At 45.8% G+C, this 22487-nt stretch overlaps 1 protein-coding gene across 1 annotated transcript; it reads right to left on the bottom strand.

Annotated features, from left to right (window-relative positions):
* Nucleotides 1-2505: 2505 nt before the first annotated feature.
* On the bottom strand, nt 2506-22199 carry ZBTB5 (zinc finger and BTB domain containing 5). The gene is made up of 2 exons (XM_050913538.1): nt 22148-22199; nt 2506-7433 (listed from the first exon to the last, which is right to left on the bottom strand). Exon 2 carries the CDS (start codon nt 7427-7429, stop codon nt 5405-5407), a length of 2025 nt encoding a protein of 674 aa, XP_050769495.1. The 5' UTR covers nt 7430-7433; nt 22148-22199; the 3' UTR covers nt 2506-5404.
* Between the last annotated feature and the right edge of the window lie 288 nt (nt 22200-22487).

Here is a 22487-nt window from a genome sequence, read left to right as displayed (position 1 = left end):
TAATTTCTTCAAGAAGAGTACCTTCTGCAGCTGTCAATCATTTTGCTCTGCCAGCCACAGAAATCATCAGCATGACCTTGCTGAAAAGATTTTGCTTTCTACAAATACTTAAAAAACTGTAAATGGTAAAATGTTAACCTTATCTCTCTGCCCCTGCTTAAAGAAACCTGTAGTTTTGTAGACAAGTCCCAGTGTGGCTGGTCAGAGCTGACCCTACTGACAGCAAAGCACAGGTAAGCCTTGCTGGGTCTCTGTCTAAGGGCAAACACCTCTTAACAGGATTTCTTGCTCAGTAAGTTCTGGACATACTCTGTACCAACAATCACTAGTCAAAACTTTGTGCCACCAACAGCTAAATAGCTAGCCAGTGAGTGCAGTGAGCTACAGCAGCTCCCAGGGCACAGTAGCTGTGCTGGGCCTCCAGATCATTGCTTCACCATCTTCCCACAAGGAATTCAGAGAGTAATAGTGACAATGGATTATGGATTTTACAGATGTTGTGTAGATACTAACATTATTTCAGTAACAACCATAATAATAATAAGCTCTTATGAAGAGTATGTTCCACCAGGAACAAAACTGTTACAGAGTAAAGTACAGGCTTTTACGATTAGTTTTTGCTAAGAACAAGTATTTCTTTACAGGCTGGCATAAAGCGTAATAATCACTTTGCAGGTGCCTTTCAGGTGGCCTGTTTTGGTGGTTCTTTGGCAGATGGTGCTGATGCAAACGAGACTCGCACTCGCCCTGCTGTGGGGGAAGCAGCATTTCACACCAGCAGAGCGATTTCTTCATTCCCCGCGTGCTCGCAGCAGGAGGAAGAGCCCGGAGCACAGACGGGAAGAGGCGCATGAACACCATCCCTCTGGACAGGCAGCTGGTGGCTGCGGAGCCGAGCGTCATGCTTGCTCTTTTCAGCTGCTTGCAAGGGTCAGCCCCCATCACGTAACACATAAGCAGTAACGTGGTAAAACTGCCGCGGAAGTGAGGGTATTCACTGCAGCAGTTCAGCACTTGAAGTACCTACTGATGTTTAAACAACCATTGCCACGGACAGACCCCTCCCTTGGACTTCCTGAACAGAGGTATTCTTCCTGTGGTTTGGTAGTGTTTTACAAGGCTGAATTATGAGCAAGAGATGCTCATGGACTGACCTAGTGAGATTGCAGTACCATGCTGGAAGTCACCAATGCGAGTGACCTGCAGTGGCTGTCTGCAGAGACAACCGGCAGAGGACAGAGCACACAGCCTAGCCTCTCTGCAAGTTATCCAACAGGAAACTTTGCCACAGTCTTTCCAAGACTTTTTTCTCTGGCAGGAACAGCAAGCCTTCAAAAGCGGTTCCATAGCGTAAGGGAACATGAGGCTTCAGCTAAGCATGCACTCCTACAAACACAGTTACACAGATGTAGTATTGATGTATGCCTTCTACCAACTGACATCTTACATTAGTTCAGAGTCATTTCTTTTTATAGGAAGCTCCAGACTGAACTTATTTTCATATATTAAGAAAAATTAAGAGAGCGCAATATAGCATTTAACTTACAGACTACTGCTTTTATGCCTTTTCAAAATGTTTAACTACCCTGATATCTAGTCAAGACATGACTTATGCTATCATGTCATGCAATTTAGTCTCATCAGCACTAATACATTTTATTAAGGAAGTCACCAAACCAGCCTTTGTTAGTTGCCTTGTGGTGCAGACCTGGAAGGTCACTGATGGGCATCGAGATGTTGTTACCAAAAACAATTGCGCCATTACCCAGCCGCTTATCCTTGCTCCCTTGCCAGCACAAGCACCTGCGCAGTCACAAAGTGAACTCATCAGAATCCCAAGAATTCCCCTTGCTCCCAGAATCCCAAGGCCTTCCAGCCTTCGTCTGATGAGGGAGATGCAGGCAACGTGCCCCTTCCCATCAAGGCTGCGGCAGGAGCAAGAATCCCTGCAAGTAGGTCAGCGAGCCGCAGGGCATCTCAAATGATCTGCATGAAACATTAATGTCACCACCAGAGCAGAGAGCTGGCCAGAAGACAGCCCACCACACTGAGACAGTTGCTCCATGAGACTCTAAACCACCCTGAGCCTGGTCAGAGCCACTATGGTGAAGTCCAGCCGCACTCTGCTGGTTCAAACTAGGTCACAAAGCGTTGATGGGACAACGCAGTCCTTCAAGACTTTACACTCGCTCAAATACGGACCCGTTTCTTGTTGATTAGGTATTACATGTCCTCTCAAAATCAGCAAAGCCTCAGCATGAAGCAGGAGGCCAGCCACGAGCAGCACAATGCGCTTGGCCTCATTTGACAAAAATGCCTACGTGTGCGCCTACATTTCAATAGGATTATTTTGCACTGCCAAGTGATCTAGTAACGCAAAGAGCCCAATCAGCTAACATACAAGCATTACTTGTTTAGTCAATCCATTATATACTGTTGGCAAAGACACCAGGATAACATAAACAAGTAAATCAAGTCAGACACAGCAGCACAAAAATGTAGGGTTTATTTTCAGATGTTTCATAATACTCACATACTGACATCTTCACATGAGATATCACTGTTGCATTTGTAAAGTTAAATTTTGAACAAAAGTCAGGCTGATAAGCTCTTTGACAATGTTACCAAGCTTTGAGATGAGATGCTCTCATTTTACAGTAGGGGACAGCTAAGTGGAGATACCATTCTGAGATATTGCTTCATACCGGAAGACTAGGAAAGCAACAAGCCAGCCACAGGCTCCTGGGTTTGCAGTGTGCTCCTCCAGATGCACTAGATGTCAATGAATAATGAAATTTAAAGTTGCTACTTCCGAAAATGCTCCAAGTTGAATTTTTTCTTAAAGGAAGAAGACAGAAGTCCTCCTGCACAGGTCTGATATTTCACAATGACATTACAGTTTTTATAAAAACAGATCAAAAGTACAGTTAAATGTTTATCTGCTCATATTAGTTCTTAATTACTCTAATCTCCTTACTTACATAGATGCTTTATTTCTATGTGTTGTAAGAATTCAAGGAATTTGGATGTGCTATAGGAAACAGATAGAAAATGTAAAAAAACCCCTATTTTTAAAACACTAGAAATGCAAGGAAGATGAAACAATCGGAACATTACTAATAAGGCGACACAAGAAAATATTAAAGTACAAAATACTGCATTTTATTGATGTTTCAGTGAGATTGTTTAGTATAGCTCAATGCTGTTAGTCCCCTGATATCAAAATTATCATCAAACAAATGTGGCATATCCTAATGCTCTAAAAAATGCAGCACATTTCCTTAATGCTTATAAAATCAAGAGCCAGAAATATGACCATTAAATAAATCCTATAACAAAATCTTAACATTTTAAAGGAATTACTCCAATCATTCACTATGCTTCCATGTTCCTGTTTACTCTGGATGCTCAAGGTGCAAATGACACGTTGACAGACATTTGGCATTTTTTTTTCAATGTAAAGTGGTGTAATTAGAGATGAAGACACATTTCTTCATTAGCAGACTACTGTTTCACAGAAAGCCAAGTACAGAAAGATTTCCATGTTTCCTTTGGTCTGATAATGACTGTTTGGTTTCTGTGCTTCAACAGTTTTGATAGTTCATCCTGCTAAATGACGTACAGGACTGTGGATTAGGATTTTATTTTCAGTTTATCCAAACAGAAGTCCAAGGTGTTTAAGGAGGCTAACTATTAGGTAGCACAAACCCCATAAAACTGCTGAATATCATCACACAGGATACATTTGCTATACAGAATAAAATAAAGAGGGGAAGGTTTGCAAATTTTTTTTATATTAATGGAAAGCTGTTGCTCTGTGACTTAGATACCAGGAAATGCAAATCCTCTGTCTCTCCTGAGCAGAACAGACATGCTGTAGCCCTGACCCAACTCCTATATGGTAGAGCAACATTTATCAGCAGAAGTGCTCCAGAATTTTATTTAGAAACCTAATATGCTGAACACCAGTAGTTAGTTCATGTGCATCTTTAACAAAGAAAAAGAGACTGCAGACAGTATTAGTTACAATGGTATCAAAGAGGAGGAAATTAAAACAAGATTTACACGATTCACTTGAAGAATAACAATCACTGAATTTCTGCTATACAAAGTGTACAGTGCTATTTTTTTAAATTAGATTTATGCTAGATTTTTTTAATTTATGTGGAAAAGTACATTTATGACACTACTTTAAGTGGAAGGACTGGATTTGACAACTACATTTTATAGAGAGACATAAATAAATATGGCAAATGAGGATCATTCCTGACTGGTTTGATCTGAGGAACAATCCATAGTTGTGAAGGAAAGTAAGTGTACAGAGGAGGAAATTAAAGCCTGAAGATAAGAGTGTCAGAAAAGGACAATATGCTTATGCAGTAACGGGGATCAGATTGACTATGAGCATCTGGAAACAGCAAAAGACTATCTTACACAGTAAAAAAAGCCATCACAAATTATCTCTCTCTCTCAAAATAACAAAGCAGACAAAGACAAGCTCTTTTCAGACTTCTGTGTATATAGAATTTTAACATAGGAGATACAAATTGGTTAAAATACTGCTAAGAATAGCACAAACAAGAAACAGTACTTCACTTACCACTTAATACAAGTTTCTACAGAAAAAATCAGTCAAACATCCAGATCTTGCTGTATTCAAAGTATATATACATCTGGCAGTCCAAAAGTTACTTGTCTTGGATTTAATTTAAGCACCTTCATTACACAGTGTCCTTTACTACAAAACGGCCAAACATACATTCATAATCCTAGAACTATTTTTATAATTAGCATATTTTAAAGCATTATGTCAGACAGGTGCATCCAAAGTTGTTTTTCTCTTTTAAGGATACGCAGTCTGCGTTAGTTACAGTAAACAGCTCTTGCATTACTGTCCATACATAATGCAGCAACTTGTTTTACAGGTCATTTATTTAAATGCTTTCACTTTTACAAAATACTTTAGAAAAAAAAAAGAGGAAATTTGCACTTCAGTTTCTCATTCTTGAAACGTGCTACTTCATGAGATAACTACGCTCTCACCCCTCTGTCCTGCAAAGGAACTGCTTAGCTTTACGAATTGTATCCCCGTCAGCCCAAGGCCTGAACGTACATCATAGTAACGCTTCACACATCTGCAGTGTGACTTCTGAGGATCTCCAAGTTCTTTGCTTACAGCTGTTTAAGCCTCACAACACCCCTGTGAGGTAGGTACAGTAATATCCCCAATTGACAGAACCAAGACTTTTGTGTGTGTGGCACAATCACACGTAAGTGTTCACTGACCAACAAGAGCAGCCTCTGAGCCTGCAGCCTTGAAGAAAATAGTGTTCATGTTCCTGCGGTGCTTCAGGGAGCTAGACGTCTGCACTGGCATTCTCCTTCAGGCCCGGTGTGGAGAAGGTTAAAGCAAAGTGCTAGGCAGATTGCTGCTCTGCCACCTCAGGCAGGTTGTCTTGGAGTGTTTATACAGGTGGCTGGACTGGCTGAACCGCTTGCCGCACTTCAGGCAGGCGTAAGGCTTTTCTCCTGTGTGCACACGGATGTGTTTCTTGCAGTCTGTCAAGGTCAAAAACGTCTTGCAGCAGATCTTGCATGCATACTTGCGTGCACCTTCTACAACCAAGACATTGTGCTCAGATAAGGCCTTCTTGCATTTCGAAAGGACGTCTGCAGATGCCCTCGTCAGCTGTGGTGGACCAGGTTGTGACGGATGCCCATTTTCAAAAGAAGTGGTCCCATTCATGATCAGCTGGGAACTGGATGAGTTATCTTGCAGTTGGGAGCTCCTGACAGAGGTCACCACAGGCATTTTGGGGGCTATGCGGCGGTAGCCAGGAAAGCTGCTAGCTCCACCTCTTACTGAGCCCATCATTGCCCTTGACAGGGAGTGCAAGCCCAAGCCCGACCGTGGAAAATCCATGCCAAACTGTTCCGCTGCCCGGTACCCAGAAGTCTGTACACAGGGGAGACCCATCACATCCTGCATTGGTCTAACAAAATGAGAGTCTGCAGGCTCACTAAACGGATTCTCGACATGAGAGATGGTGGCAGATGAATGGCCGCCAGCAGGCCCCGACTCTGGACTCATCAGATAAGAGGCATCACTGTCCATTCTGCAGTCACTGGTGGTATTTGGAATGTTGTCATCGCTGTTTTGACTAGCACCGAAGCCACCACCTCTGCTTTTATTCAGAAAATTTGAGATACTGAAAGTAGACTTGTGTTCCAGGTTATTTGACACCTCCATAATATGGATGTCTCCCACCCTATCAGTACTGGACTGTGGGTCAGAAAAGCTACGATCACTGCTCTCGGGACTCAGTTCTATCTTCTCTGCGCTCACTACTCCTCCTTCCACTTCAACAGACTCACTGCCCTCTGCTTGGGAAGTTACATCGCTCACCTCGTCTTGAGGCTCCGGGGAACTCAAGGGCTCAGACTTCACCACCACCCTCATGTGCTCCTTTTCGTTCAGACTGACCTCTGGATTCTCACATGGGAAGTTGTTCTTCTCAGAAGCAGCCTCCTGGTCAAAGCTGGTTTCCACCTGCGTTGCCTGGGATGCCATGGACATCTGTGAAATGTTTCCTCCGCTGTTGTCAGACTGGCTGGGCACTTGAGCATCTTCCTGAGCACTGAAGGACTGATCAAACATAATAGTATTATCCTCCTGGTTATCAGCAACAGCATCGGCCTTAGAGTTGTCCACAATCTTCAGTGAATCTGGCGAGAAGAAATCTTCCCGTGAATGAACTACTGACTGCCCGCTCTCTGCAGTCACATCAGAAACAGACTCATCCATGGTAGGCCTGATGCGCTGTCTGGCCCGATCTTCAGAAGACTGTTTACGTTTGTGGAGACGACGGATGGGAAAAGTAGTGCGCTGCTCAATGTTACTTCTCATCGAGGAGCTCATAGTATTTGGTTGTTCCTCTGTGCTCTGAGTGGAATTTAAGGCAGAGCTCACGATGCTCAGTCCAAGCTGCTGGAGCATGAAAGACCTCTGCATGCGCGCATTTTGCTCTTGAACTCTATCACTCGGTGGAGACATCGGCAGCGTTCTGGTAGTAAGGTAGTGTTTGCATGCTTTAACAACAGAGTTCAAATGTAAGTGAGAAGCAGCCAGCAACACATCCATAACGTTGCTCTCCCCAAGCATTAGTGTGGAAGTATACATCATGTCTATCAGAGCAGCAAAAGCTTCTGCCGTCACCACTTCACTGTCCAGCTGAATCATATTCATAGTCTGATCTCCTTCTGCTACAGTAAACAGAGCTCGGAAATGTGTGCTACATGCTGCCAAAACAGAGCGATGGGCTTTGAAATGCCTGTTTCCCACCACAATGACACAGTCGCAAAGCTGGCCATGAAGCCTCTGGTAGTTGAGCTGCTGAAAGATTTGCTCAAAGTGTCCTGGAAAATCCATGATCCTATAAAACAAAACAGAAGAAACTATAATATTAAAAATGGCTGAAGTCCTAGTCAGACCACAGAGAAACCGGGTTTAAAAATTAAAGATGACAGCTGAAAGACAGATGAACAATAACTGATCTTAATTTACCACTGCCACATTGGTACTGTATCAAAGCTGGCAATCTTGCAGAGGAGGACGAGGAAGAAAACACAGGTTCTGCCGTGGAGGTGACCTAGTATAACAGCCGCCTCAGCATCAGACATGTCACAGGCAGCTCTGCTGCAAACTGAGTAATGCAGGTCATTTCACCTCCGTTAGCTCCTGTCCAAACTAAAACACACTCTTTAGAAAATATTTAATGCTGGTTTTAAAAAAAATCTAATTGTGAATAATCTACTGCAACCTTTGATAAATTGCTCAAGTTATTAGATAACCTCCCACTGAAAAGTCTGAACTTTAATTCTCATCTCATTTAATCCAGCTTCACCTTCTGGAAACGACTTTCTGCACAGTTTCTCAGCTACTGTGCAGAACTGTCATTCAGGTATCTGCTTTCAACACAGAAACACAGAAAAGAGTTAATGGAAAAGAAGGGAGACACTTCTGCACTGGAACAAGTGGTCAGCTCTTATCTCAAACTGCCACCTTTAGCCATCAGAAGCGCAATACAATTTTCTTATTCACTATAGTTTATCAGCTGGGATGCACTGAAAGTCCTCTGTTTCTCCCACAAAATAAATAAAATGGCAGTAAGACAGAAAAGTTTGCCAACATTAAGAGCCATCTCCATACTTGCTATTCTTTATGAACCTTCTTGGTCCATACGGAAGCTATAGGAAGCTTTTGATAAAATTATGCACTACTCAATAAGACAACCAGACAAACTCAAGGGTGTTTTTTTCTTAAATTTCCACTAACAGAACATAAATCAAACCTTAGTAGACTCACCTTAAGACTAAATAGGTGACTTTCGGTGATATCTCTACTTTTTCTCATGACAAATCAACAAAGTGTAAGATTTAGGGAACAGAAAGGTTGCGTGTATAGGGCATACACACACACATTTTTGTGTTCACGTTTATTTTTCAATAGCAATACCACAGTATCATGTGACACAAGAAGACTGTAAAGCAGCTAAAATAAAAGGTCACATAGAAAAAATTATACTTTTGAAGAGGGATCAAATGCAAGACTGCCAATTTAGAAATTCTGTCCTCAAATGCACACATGTTGTGAACAAACCATATGCTGCATTTGCATATGTGCACGGTCACAAGCTATATGAGTAAATTGCATACAAAGCTTCCCATAGTCACGTGTCCTGGGTTCAGCTGGGATAGGGTTAATTTTCACAAGAAGCTGGGAGGGGGCACAGCCAGGATAGCTGACCTGAACTAACCAAAGGGATACTGGATACCATATGACATCATGCTCAGTATATAAACTGAGGGAGCTGGCCGGGGAGGAGGGATTGTGGCTCGGGAATGGGCTGAGCATAGTTTTCCAGGTGGTGAGCAATGGCATTGTGTATCACTCGCTTTATATATTATTGTATTAGTATTATTGTTATTACTATTTCTTCTCTCCTTGTGTTGTCCTATTAACCTGTTCTTATCTCAACCCACGAGGTTTTACCTTTTTCTTCCAATTCTCCTCCCCATCCCACCGGGGCGGGGGGGGGCGCAGGGAGTGAGCAAGCAGCCGCATGGTACTTAGTTGCAGGCTGGGCTTAAACCATGACATGACGTTTGATCAGTAAAGTTTGCTCAGAAATAATGTCTGTGTTTCAAACTCTTCGCAGGTGTTTCACTTTACGTAACAACTTTGCTCAGAAGGTATGCTCAGGCCAGAGACACTGGCTGCCCAATACTCATATTCATTCAGAGGAAAACAGGTACAGCTGTTGATGTAGATTGTTAATTACTTTGCAATTTTGTTCACCTGGATGGACACAGATTAACTATTTACTTGGAAGGATCAGCAGAAAAAGCAAAACCTCAGATATGCAAAGAGCAACTCCAGAGATCGCAGGCATGGAGCAACAGCAGTACGTGGCCACAAAGGCTCCCTCAGCCTGCAGAAGCTCAAAGCTCTGCGCTGTCCTTCGCTGCAAGGCAAAAGGCAATAACGGAGGCGGGGCAGACTGGGGACTACCACCTTCAAAACACATACTGCTGTAAGGCCGTGCTGGTAAAGGCCAAAAAGCCAAGCAATACACAGAAGATCACTGATGAATTTACACACTTACGCATACGGAAGCAGGCAGCTGTAGAATTAGAAAGATCCATGGGCTTCCAGCAGCAGCTCAGCTCAAACTAGGAAAGTACATGTGCAACGTTCCCCAGCCTTGGATTATCACTATTAACATGTCAAGGGAAAGTGGAAGGGTTCTCGACCCTCTCTTATAAAGAATACACTTCTTTTGAACTAGTTCAGGAGTTACTCTGCAAGCAGCATGAGATTAGGTTTCTCATTACAAAACGAAGTTAACACATGCTCTGTGTGCCCTCACTCTCTGCACAATAACCATGCTTGCTCCCACTCCGCACCCCATCAGACCGAATCCCCCCCAGACCCCAGAGGAAGCTCAGGGTGGGCCGGGGGCTGAGCGAGGTTTCCCAGTCACACCATCTGCTGGCAGAGCAGAACAAGCATGAGCTGAACATATGCTGGGTTCTCCATCCAGCAAGGGTACAAAGCTAGGCCCCCTTTTCTATTATGCCCACAGCTATAAAGCATGTTGGACTTAAAATACTAGTCTCCTCAGTCAAAACTTGCCAGTGTCTCCAATAGCTACGGAAGGGATGGGCAGAGTAATTCTGCTCTGTAACACTTCTTGTCATTAAATAACAAAGTTTTGCATTGTCAGGGACAGGAGACTACAGACAGCTCTCAGGTAGGAAGGCCTTAAATGCAGACTCTCCATTTTTAGCCTGTCTTGAGGCTACTATGGACACTACTGTGTGATGAACAGCTACCATTTTCTGATTCCCAGGCTTACGAAATCCCTTAGGGGCAACCTGGACAAAGGGACCTGCTCAAGTTTGCGGCTTTTGCTGCACTTGGACTAGCGTCAGGCTACATAAAATTAAGGGGATTGGTAGTATAGTAGGCAAAGAGATCTGAATTCATGCCAGAAGAGGTGACAAACTAACATAAAAGCACAAAGGCTAAAACCATTAGGTCACAAAAAAATCTCAGGCAACAGCCCCTGCCTGCCTCAGCTGCCAGGCGGGAGCAAATATAAGAGCAGGTGCTGCTCCCCAGCCAAGAGGCAGCTGGCATTCACCCACCTCCTCCTTCTCTAAGGCACACGACATACACTTTTCAGATCTTTGCTGGAGAGAGATTTCACCACCGAGTCCACTGGACAAAGAACCTTGCCCCTCTCCAAAGGATACAGGCTCACAAAGAACCACAGTTTTACCTAAACACTGAAAAGCCGAAACTTCTGCTGGCAAAAATCTGTTGCCTCCAATTGTAATTGGTTCCTGTGTACTTTAAAAAGAAGAAAGAAATAAATTACACTTTTTGCTTTCCAGCAATGGTGAGGGTCCAGGCTTACCGGCAGCATCAAAAATCCCCTAATTTGGCAGCACTAAGGCTATGATGCCTGAAATAATTAAATCTCATTACGGTGCTTAAGTACTGTGTCACAGTCTCCCATATCTCTATAAATGAAGTTATGTAATAAAACAGGGTAATTTTAGTTTGCCGGGTTTTTTTAGTAAGAAATAGGAATACAGATAATAGGTGATTTTATTTATCTTTCACTACCAATGCGTATTTGACAGTAAAAAATAAGATGACATTTTCAAACAAAAAAAAGTTAAACAAGACAAACTTTGGAATTGCACAGTTTTTATTTCTACACATTTTCTCTGAGAGAAGTATAACACAAGGGAAAGTGAGGAAATCCCTCCTGGTGGTTGTAGGAGGAGGGAGGAACAAAAGAGCAGACCCTGAAACTCACTGACCTCAGGCAGCTGGACAAAAGGAAGACAGGGAGCCTGTGACAAGAGCCACAAGTCCTGGCAGGAAATGTCTGGAATGTGGCAGAGGCCAGGGCTGCTTTGTGAGCAGTGCTGCTACATCCCTGTCTGCCTTTGCTGCTCAGGCACACCTGGTTAAACTCATGCACTCCTTTGTTCCAGCAAGCACCGTGCAGGGACTGCCTCCTCTGTAAGGAAAGCTCCCCTCCAGCCAGGCGTCTCTGGAAAGTTGAGAGGGGACTGCCAAACAATTCTTCATTTATCTTCTTTTGCTCACCTCTGAGATGGGCCAGGTGTTATGCCAGAGATAACGCTGTCCTTGGTTTCACAGGACTAAAACACAGGATCTAAGGGGGATTTGGAGAGAGGAGCAGGAGGAGATGGGGGGCAACAGTTGCCAGAGCAACAAAGAAACTCTCGGTCCATTTAGAGTACCATCACTATAGCATCAGTGTGCTCTTGGCGGGGCTGGATGTTGGTCAACTTTCTTTTCACTTCACTCCCCAGTCAAGAGTGACAGCTCCAAGGAACCATTTCACAGTTGTATGGCTATATGCAGGGCTGATCCACACAGTGTACAATGCTACAGCCCACCGGCAGACACCCTGGAAAACGCCAGGCACCCACCACACCAGGAGAGGCAAGGGATCTCCTTTCCCTAAGGACCAGAACTGGAGGACACCGTGGTATTAACTACAGTGACTTTCCAAAATGCAGCAGTGCTGAACCATCAGCACCACCACCTACAAAGGCAGCTAAGATGGGAGCGCTTTGCTGTGCCCCATTTCCAACCAAGAACGAAATTGTTCCACTTGTACCTTCGCTGCAGAAAGCACAGGGCCCAGCAGCAACTGCTCCAGCTTCAAGGGTCGTCAGAAGCAAGCTGTTCACAAGCACCCAAGCAGTTCCCAGTCTGTGCACTGCTTTAGGTAATTTTAGGAAACGCACTCTAGAAGATAAAAAATACTTGAGAACTCATGCATTGCCCTTATCAAGCCAGTCCCAGGAGGTGGTGTGCTTCAAAAGGCTATGTAATAACACATTCGAACCAATGCCCAGAGAAGACTGGAGGTGGAAAACGCCAAACAACATGAGGACAGGATTTCACATCAGTAAAAAGATTGAGCTGGACTCCAGAAAGTAAGATGGGTTATAGGGATGGTCCAAGGTATTTCTGCCCAGGCAGCAATATGTATTTGAACCAGAGAAAACAGGTAAGAATCATTGTTTTGACCAATGATTTGGGATTTCAGAATTCAGAGTCCTTGCTTACAGTCACTGAAAGTGATTGCATCCTTTGTGCACCTGAAACAAGACAAACTCCAGTTTTGCTTCAAATAACATTAATTTGGCTTCGTATTTAACTTTCACCACACCATAAAGGCTGAAGTCCTCGAACCACAATCAACAAACACAGACCCCACAGTGAAGCTGAGATCTTGTACAAGATCAACTGAAAATTATAAACCTAGATTTGAGTCGTATATACTGCATTCTATCCACATACCACATTTGGTGAGATATCAGCTACTTCAGGTTACTAAATACATGCAATGCATTTAAGTCAATACCAAAATATACAAGAGTGGTGTATTTCTGGATACGCGCATTCGGTCTGTCTTCCCCTCCTGCTTCAGTGATACCTCGCCTTTCAGCAACAGCTGGCTATGAAGACTCCCCTGAACGACCCATGGGCTGCACATCCCCGTCATTCCCCTATCAAACGACCCAACATCTCCAGCATGTAATGGGTGGCATCCCATCACACGGTGTGCGAATGCCTATTCGGATGAAGGACAGAGATGCTCCCAACTGAGTAGTGAGTGGTTTCAGTAGCCAGTCTCTGCAGCCTTCGTGAGGCTCACAGCCAGCTCCAGTTCACATTCTGGGGACCAGGGAATGTTAGATGAAATCTTCCGCTGAATCAGATCCAGTCAGTGGGACTCAGGGGAGGCATCAGTGGTACAAACAGCAGACATCGAGTCCAGCGGCCTTTTGGAGAGCAGCAGGAAAGGGAACAGCTTAGTTTTATAATCAAACAAATGACCACAACTGAAAAGAAACTATACCAAATTGTTTAGCTACAAGTAATTTTACTATAAAAACAAATAGTCAGAGCCAGGAAAGTTTTAAGGGCAAGCAATGGAAAAACATCTATGAAATCCTGACTGGAAAACAACCATTCTGCCTGTCCCTGGACTAAGACCTATGAAATGAAACCAGCAGGGTCAGAACCAAAGAAACACTCCTTCACGTAACACAGTAAAGCTACAGAACTCCTTGCCACATGAATTCAACAGCCATTACATAGACTCATTGAAGAAAAATCAATTGAGAGCTATTAAATATTCAGACACCACCTCTACCTGGGGAAGGCACTAAACCACAAGACACTGGAGGCATAGTTTTATATACACTTACCTCTCTGGCTTCCAATTTTACAGCTTGCTTTGGTATTTTCAGAAGAGTTTTAGGAGAGAACTATGGATTTTTTTAATGTAAGATTGATTTCGTAAAAATGAGTAAGGAAGCATTTTCTCCCTGGCATTTTGATTATATGCTTAAAAAGATAATTAACCTTTGAATAAAAAGTGCACTCAGTAGATATTTAAATACTGAACTTGCCTCTTCACTGCTAGAGAAAAACATACCACAGCAGATCCAACAGCCCAAGAGAGGTGAGGCTGCTGCTGCTAAACTTCCCCAGGTCCCAGCAGGAGAGCAGAAGATGCATTCCCAGCAGGCACCAATGCAGAGAGCACACGTATACACTATGGGACACCCTCAGCACTCACACGAACACAGGCAGCACCAGAGGCTTTGTCCTGCTCTTCTCTCTGGCTGGGCAGGATAGAAGTCCACCTGTGAGAACATACATACAGGCGTACGAGGTGGACCCCTCCAGCAGCTGGCCCTCCCAGTAGCTGTCCCCTGTGTCCCAGTCTCCCCATCCCCAGTCTGCAGACATACAAGTCCCCGAGACCACAGCCTGGCTCCAGCTGCCAGTACAGACTGTCACAGGTACACAGAGCCAACCAGGACTCCCCTGGTCCCACAGCTGACCCCGCCATGTTCTTGCCCCTATAGACACAGGTGCTCTCACACCCAGAGCTGCCTTTAGGGACCCACGGACCCCCCTGCTCTGAGGCCACTTCACCGGCTCATCCAGGTTGATCTTCGCTGGCCATCAGACACTCGCACATCCGCACTTGCTCCAGTCAGTGCCCCACGGACACAGGGACCCCCCCGCCCTGTGGCTGCACTCACACCAACCAGAGTGCCCTCACCCAGGACAGAGCCAGGAAGGAATTTAATACGGAGCGGGACAGACGGTGCTGATCAGGTGCAGGGCATGGCCAGGCAAGCACACTGATCAGCCAACTGTCTACACGCGACCGGCCCTTTTCATCCCATTCGCCCTCTATATTTCAACACTTGTTCCTCCCCAAATCCCCTAAACTCCTCCTTTGCCTCAGTCTTAGTTCCTCCCCTAAACATCCTGTAGTAAGTCCTGTCAGATCCCAAACTGGTTTTCCCTGCAGCCCATGTGTCCCAGCAGTGGGCAGCAACCCCCTTAGTACAACGAACACTGGGCAGAGGCTCTGCTGGGACTGCCCTTGCAGGGGCCTGGACAGGGTGCTCCTTTCTCAGGGTCCTTGATTTGGCTTCCCGCCTGTGCCCCCGTGCTCCTCTGGGCTTGTGGAGATGGGCCTGTGATGGGCTGGCTCCAGGGATGGGCTTGGGAGCAGCCCCGCAGGGTACTGTTTGGGCTCCCCCTCCTGCCACTGCCTCTCCAAGCTCCCTTGGGGCTGTGCAGAAGAGCTTGATCACGTAACCGAACATTCATGGTGGCACACAGTAAAATATTCCTCATATATGTGGATGAAGATAAGGCTTACATTTCTTAAACTAAGCCTTCCATATGAAGAAAGCATCAGGATTAAAAATACCTAATTGGGAAGATGATGTGCAAGTGTTTTGAAATTCTAGGAAAAAAGATCTACCATTTACAATCACCCAGCCAGTTTATTAATTTCCCATTAGCTATTAACCTCAGAGTCTCTTTGTCAACTCCAACCAAATTTAACAAAGAGGAGATTAGATACTGAATTCCCACATTTTTTGTTGAAGTTGGTGTCTGGTTACAGAAGCAGCCAAACTTATAAGAACTACTTCTCACAGAGTCATAATTAATTCCCTTATTCTCTCAAACAACACAAAACCACCCAAAACCAAAACCAGCCAGCTGGCCAGTTTGCACACACAGCTATGAATAAGGCACTTGTGCAGCCATCAGCCCAGCCAGGCAGGTAGGAAATACAAGGGACAGCTGGTAACACAATCATGTAGCAGGAGGAGGGACACTATAGATTTTTCCATAGGAATTCAGGTTTTATTAGCACATATTTCTACTACTTCTAATGGTAATAATTTCTTCATATGGTTTCTTTCTATTTCTTGAAAGATTAGCATTGATAATACTACGTAGACTTACAGCCCCTTTTTCCATCAAATCCCTCTGCTTTAATACTTACGTGGCAGCAAGATGGGACAAGGCAAGTATTGATGTACACTTGCACTGAAACTACTGCAGAATCAAAAATTTTTCTCTCATTTCTTTAAAAAAAAGTTAAAGTTAACACACTATAGTGTGAAAAATAACAACTCCGAATAATGATCTATTTAAAATTTTATTACTATGTCCAATACTAAAGGACACAGTTTAGATTACACTGCAATCCTGAGCCACTGTTAAGAAGTCAAACACACATAGTCAAACAAACAAAAAAAAAAAAAATCAAATGCAACCTCAAGTTCCCCCTAAAGAAGCTTTGAAAAAGTTTGCAAAGTAATTGATTTTGTGTTACTAAAACCAACAACAAAAGCTGCCTCAACTATACCATTCAGTAGAATGATATCGGAAGAAATCTCACATACAAATACACTACTGAAAACTTTAGACTAGATACTTGTTTTTTCCTTATCAGATGAACAAAGGACAATTTATTACTTGCACCTCAAAATCCATTCCCAACAATCTGTATTTAAAAGCACCTGATATTCTAGGTACCAAGCCTGCAGGAATCCCTGGCATATAGCCAAAACTTGAGTGTGTGCCAATATAATATTAATAACTGTTTGCCTCTTAGCTTAAATTACATTTTACAAAACATTACAATACACTTGTACTGTGCTTAACCATTGTGCCTGAAATAATACATCTCATAAAAAGCTTCCCCGAAGCCTGAAATACAAACATAAATCTAGACAGGAGTTAGTGATACAAGTGTTATTTTAGAAAGCACTTTCTGCTATCAGTTATGTTGTTTTTTTAACAAGTCAGCAGGACAGTGGAAGGGTAGAGGCAGGAAGAAAATGGAAGTCTTCACTTTCTTTGACATCTTCAGGAAGTTTTGTCACTTTGAAACACAGAGGGTGTGCGTTCTCTGCTCTGAGAGTGTTTTCAAACTGAACGTATGGTGGGATTTTAGTTAACAGTAGTTAAAATGATTTCTGGATTTGCCCCACACAACTATAGTAGACTCCAGTGTTACATCGCTTTCATGTATGCGACAATACAGTGAGTGCCAGCCATGAAAGGCATTTTTTGTGTGTGTCTGACAAGTACCGGCAACTAGTGAATTTCATGACTGACAGTTGAGCTTACAGCATCTCGTTTGAGGTGTTTCCTTAGCCAGGTTTTACATATAGTTCAACTCACACAGTTTACCTCCCTATTTTCAGGGAGGATGAGTTACAACTTGTCTAAGAATCACAAAGGATAAACTGCACTGCAAATGCTGCTGATGGTTGCATCAGCCCTCCAGAGAAGAGTAAGAGATTAGCATATGGCTTAGTATTTTTTCATCATCTGTGTCTTGGTTTTGGCTGGGATAGAGTTAATTTTCTTCTTAGTAGCTGGTACAGTCCTGTGTTTTGGATTTAGTGTGAGAATAACGTTGATAACACGCTGATGTTTTAGTCATTGCTAAGTAGCGCTTATCCTAAGTTAAGGGTTTTTCAGGTTCCCATGCTCTGCCAGCAAGCAGGTGTGCAAGAAGCTGGGAGTGAGCATAGCCGGGGCAGCTGACCCCAACTAGCCAAAGGGGTATTCCATACCATAGAACATCATACCCAGTATATAAACGGGGGGAGGTGGCTGGGAGGGGCGGGTTGCTGCTCGGGCATCGGTCAGCGGGTGGCGAGCAATTGCATTGTGCATCACTTGTCTTTTCTTGGGTTTTATTTATCTTTTTTTTGTTATATTCCTTTTCATTCCAATTATTATAATATTATTATTATTCTTAGTTAGTATTATATTTTATTTTACTTTCATTATTAAACCGTTCTTATCTCAACCCACGAGTTCTACCTTTTTTCCGATCCTCCTCCCCATCCCACTGGAAGCGGGGAGGGGGAAGCGGCTGCGTGGTGCTTAGCTGCTGGCTGGGGTTAAACCACGACAATCTGACAGGTACTGCAAATAGTCCAACCCGTGGCAACACCAGCTCATTAACAAACAGTAACAGCACAGCTTGCCAGCTGCAGAGAGCATCTTTGAAAGTAGCAACAAAAAGCTTCCTAAAAAAAGGCTAGATTTTTCTTAGACACGCTTAGTTATCTGAAGAAATAGATGCTACCTGTGACATGGCCATCCTCCTGCTTCCTGACGTTTCCACTCACCTCCTCCCAGCCCTGTGATGCATCTCTCTGTCTCCAGATCCTGCAGCAGTGTCACACTTCAGAGGGAAGACACACAGGAGACTGAAATGTGACACTCCTGCATTTTGATGTGCCATCTCAGCTTGTCACCAGGGGGTTTGTTTCTTTGTTGTAATTCCACTATTTAACGCACCTGTACTGCTCTATATCCTGAACAGACTGAACACTGTTTCCTTATAATTCCTGGCTAACCACTTCATCATTTGGGCTTCAAGGTCAGTACCTTAGCTTTCACAGGTGTCAGTCTCTCTCAAAAGAGTTGACGTATGCTTTTCTGGTCAACTTACAAAGGCACAGCGTTTTCTAGGTAGCAATAAGAAACAGGAAAAGAAGAACACTGATTCTATTCTCGATCCTAGGAAGCTAAAAAACTGTATCTAGATATGAGAAAATGGCTGTTCTCAAGAGCACAACGGGGTTTTGGGCACTGCACAGTGAAACACCTGAAGAAAGCTGTTTAGGCAATATCACTATTTGATTTATTTACAAAGGGAAAAGCAGAGAATGTTGCTACACAGAACTGGCACTAAAGCCATTTAAGGGCATGGGAAGACAAACTGTCATCAACGAGGATTGATCTGAACTCACAGTTATGTTATCAGTTCAGAAAACCTCTCTTGAGGTTCATGGTACCACGGCAGTCTGTGTCACTGCCTTCGTCCTCTCACAACAACGCCTAGCGCTGCAAAGGAAACTCGGTTGCCAGCTTCTCCTGCCTACCATCACCCCCAGTTCATGAATCAAACTACAAACACCATGCAGAACCAAAGGTCTGCAGGCAAGGATCCCACGGGAAAGGGCAGCCACAGACAGCTCGGCGCCAGCATGATGTCTTCTTGCTCAATATGGCAATCATTTCTAAATCTAGCTCTTCAACTTCACTATTTACCAGAAAGTCAAGAATTTTAAACAAACCCATCCAACCACCTTCCTTGGTGATTCCTTTGTCTAAGCTTTTAACCCCAATGAAATTAGGGTTAACTGCATAATGAATAAATCTACATTTGCCAGGAAATGGTTTAGATCGAAGTAACAAATATTAGTTTGCCGCCACCACAATGGATTCATTAGTATTACACATCTTCAGCCTAAGCAAATAACTATATCCACATAACTGATTCAACAGATGACTACTGTATTTCAAAAGAGAACTGTTGAATTATCTGCTTTTGATCTTCCCAAACTCGTTTCAAAAACTCATCTTCTAACATTTTACCCTCAGAAGGGAAAAAATCTACATGGGTGCACTGCACAGTTCTGTCTATTTTGGCATTGTGGTGGGTTGATCAGACACCCAGACAGCCGCTCACTCACTCTCCCTCCTCAGCAAGATGGGGGAGAGAGTAAGATGAAAAGCTTGTGGGTGAGATAAGGACAGGGAGATCATTCACCAATTACCATCCAAAACATCTGACTTGGGGAAGATTAATTTATTGCCAATAAATAACAGAGTAGGATAGAAGGAAAGAAAAACAAAACTCAAAACACCTTCCCCCCAGCCTTATTCCTTCCTCCCAGGCTCAACTTCACTCCCAAATCTTCTACCTCCTCCCCCCAAGCAGCACAGGGGGATAGGCAATGGGAGTTGTGGTCAGTTCATAACAGTTCATCTCTGCTGCTCCTTCCTCCTCACACTCTTCCCCTGCCCCAGTGTGGGGTCCCTCCCATGGGAGACAGTCCTTCCCAAACCTCTCCAACGTGGGTCCTTCCCACAGGCTGCAGTTCTTCAAGAACTGCTCCAATATGGGTCCTTTCCATGGGGTGCAGTCCTTCAGGAACAGACTGCTCCAGCATGGTTTCCCCATGGGCCACAGGTCCTGCCAGAAGACCTGCTCCAGCACGGGGTCCTCTCTCCATGGGTCCACAGGTCCTGCCAGGAGCCTGCTCCAGTGTGGCCTCCCTATGGGGTCACAGCTTCCTCCAGGGCACGTCCCCCCGCTCCTGTGTGGGGTCCTCCATGGGCTGCAGGTGGATATCTGCTCCACCGTGGACCTCCATGGGCTGAAGGCAGACAACCTGCCTCACCATGGTCTTCACCACGGGCTGCAGGGGAATCTCTGCTCCAGTGCTTGGAGCATGCCCTCCTGCTCCTTCTTCCCTGACCTTGGTGGCTGCAGGGCTGTTTCTCTCACATTTTCTCACTCCTCTCTCCCAGCTGCTGTTGCGCAGTGGTTTTTACCCTTTCTTAAATATGTTATCACAGAGGTGCTACCACTGTTGCTGACTGGCTCAGCTTTGGCCAGCAGTGGGTCCGTCTTGGAGCTGGCTGGAACAGGCTCTGTCTGATATAGGGCAGCTTCTGGTGTCTTCTGACAGAAGCCACCCCTGCAGCTTCCCTGCTACCAAAACCTTGCCATGAAACCCAATACAAGCATGTACTAATAAAGAATTAAAAAGAACACATTGTCTTAAACACTGTTTAAAAGTCATATTAGAGGGTAACAATTTACATTATTTGAATATATTATGCTAAATTAACTAAACTCCTTCTGAGTAATTTTTGAAAGGTGGAGGAATAAATTAAGCAGCTTTTGTCAGTTCAAAGATGGTAACTTCCTTCTCTGTTTTCACACAGACACCACTCCAGGTCTACCTTTGCCTTGTAACACATGGGTTTACAGAAGAGCGCAGCACAATTACCAGCTTGACCACTGCAGAGTTTGCCTTCATTAGCACAACCATGAGAAAAACTGGCACCTAGTGAGGTCAATGCCACAGAGGTAACACATACATTCCAGAGAAGCAACTGGTGTGCATGCAACTTTTGTACACCAACAGTACACATAGCACCTCTCCACCTGTATGCTGTCCTCCACAAGATGAAGTATGATTCAATAATTACACCAAGTACAAGAAAGTAAAACCTAATTTATAACATGTCATCCGAAGATATGTTTGTCTGAAAATTCCAGAACATTAAATTAACTGACAGATATGAAAGGCTGTTGTTCCTGTGCTCATTCCTGAATGCACTGAAAGGCGCTGTCCTGAAGAATGGAGTCGTAACTTTTTTTTTTTACATCACCTGGAATAGCCAAGTTTTATGTCCCTCTCAAGACAGAATCTACATCTCATCCTTGCATCATCAGCAGTTAAAAATACATCCACATATTTAATTTTGCATCTTACACAAACATCACCGCACAGACAACAAAAAGGCCCTCCAGAGATTCCTTGTCAAACGCAGCGTCTCACGCTCAGCAGCGCAGCTTTGCGTGTCTTGACCAGGTCAGAGCCCAACGGCTTTCAAGGAGTCCCGAGGCAGAGGCCAAGTGCCAGCTTCGTTCCACCGGATCCTGGCAGAAGGGGCGCCCGACCGCCGCAGGAGCTCTGCACTCGCCGGTGTGACCCTGCCGCCGCAAGCCCGCGCCTGAACAGGCCCACGGACCTGAACAGGCCCACGGACACCCCGAGTTCCCAGCGGACGGAAACCCCACGCAGGGAGGTGGGGGTCCGGGAGAAGCGAGGCCCCCACCGGCCCGCGGGACCGCGTGCTGTCCTACGGGTTCTTCTCAACCACAGCAGGACCGCGTTCCCCGCCACCCGGCGGAGCGTCCATCGCTGCTGCCAGCCGCAGCCCTCCGCACCGCCCCGCCAAGCCCCGCAGCACCGCCGGCGGCGTGCCGACCTCCTGCGCTCCCGCCGGGAGGGCTCCGGCGGCCGCCCTCTCCCGCACGCAGCGGGGCCGCCCGCCCGCAGCTCGCCGCCCTCCCGGGCACCTCAGCCTCCCGTGGGGCTTCCAGCTGGCCCGGGGGGGGGGGTTGCCCGCGGCGGGGCGGCGCGGCGGAGGCCGGGAAGGGGCGGCTGCCCGCAGCAGACGCGCTCTCCGCTCCGCTCCGCTCCGCCCCGCCCGGCCCCGGCCCCGGCCCCGGCGCCGGCCGCCCACGTCACCCGCCGCCCTCCCTGCCACCCCCTCCCCCCGCGCCCCCGCCGGCGCGCTCCCGGCCGCCCCCCCCCGCCTTGTCTGGCGCTGGTGCCGGCGCCGCCCGCCGAGCCCGCCCCCGCCCCCGCTCACCTGCGGTCCCCGCCCCCCCCGCTGCCTCTGCTCTCCGGGCGGGAAGGGCCGCGGCGGGCGCCCCGGGCGGCGGGAAGGGCCGGGCGCGGCCGTCGTCCTCGGCCCTGCGGCCCCGTCCCCCTCTCCCGCGGCTCCGCCCCACGGGCCCTGCGCTGCGGCGGCCGCGTCGGCGGCCGGAAGTGACGCCATCGCGTAGCGGCCCACTCGGCGCGCGTGGGCGGGACGGCGGAGTGGGCCCGCCCACTAACCAATCAGCGGTCTCATTACTGATAAGCAACGGCACCGCCCTCCCCCCCTCCCCAAGGCTCGGCAATAAGCACAGCCGTGATTGGGCGGGTCC

The sequence above is a fragment of the Gymnogyps californianus genome, chromosome Z, assembly GCF_018139145.2.
Source record: "Gymnogyps californianus isolate 813 chromosome Z, ASM1813914v2, whole genome shotgun sequence".
Taxonomy (NCBI): domain Eukaryota; kingdom Metazoa; phylum Chordata; class Aves; order Accipitriformes; family Cathartidae; genus Gymnogyps; species Gymnogyps californianus.
This window is presented reverse-complemented; position numbering and strand designations above follow the sequence as displayed.

What these genes read in the sequence shown, in the direction of transcription:
- ZBTB5 (XM_050913538.1), bottom strand. Translation starts at nt 7,429, where the DNA reads ATGGATTTTCCAGGACACTTTGAGCAAATCTTTCAGCAGCTCAACTAC.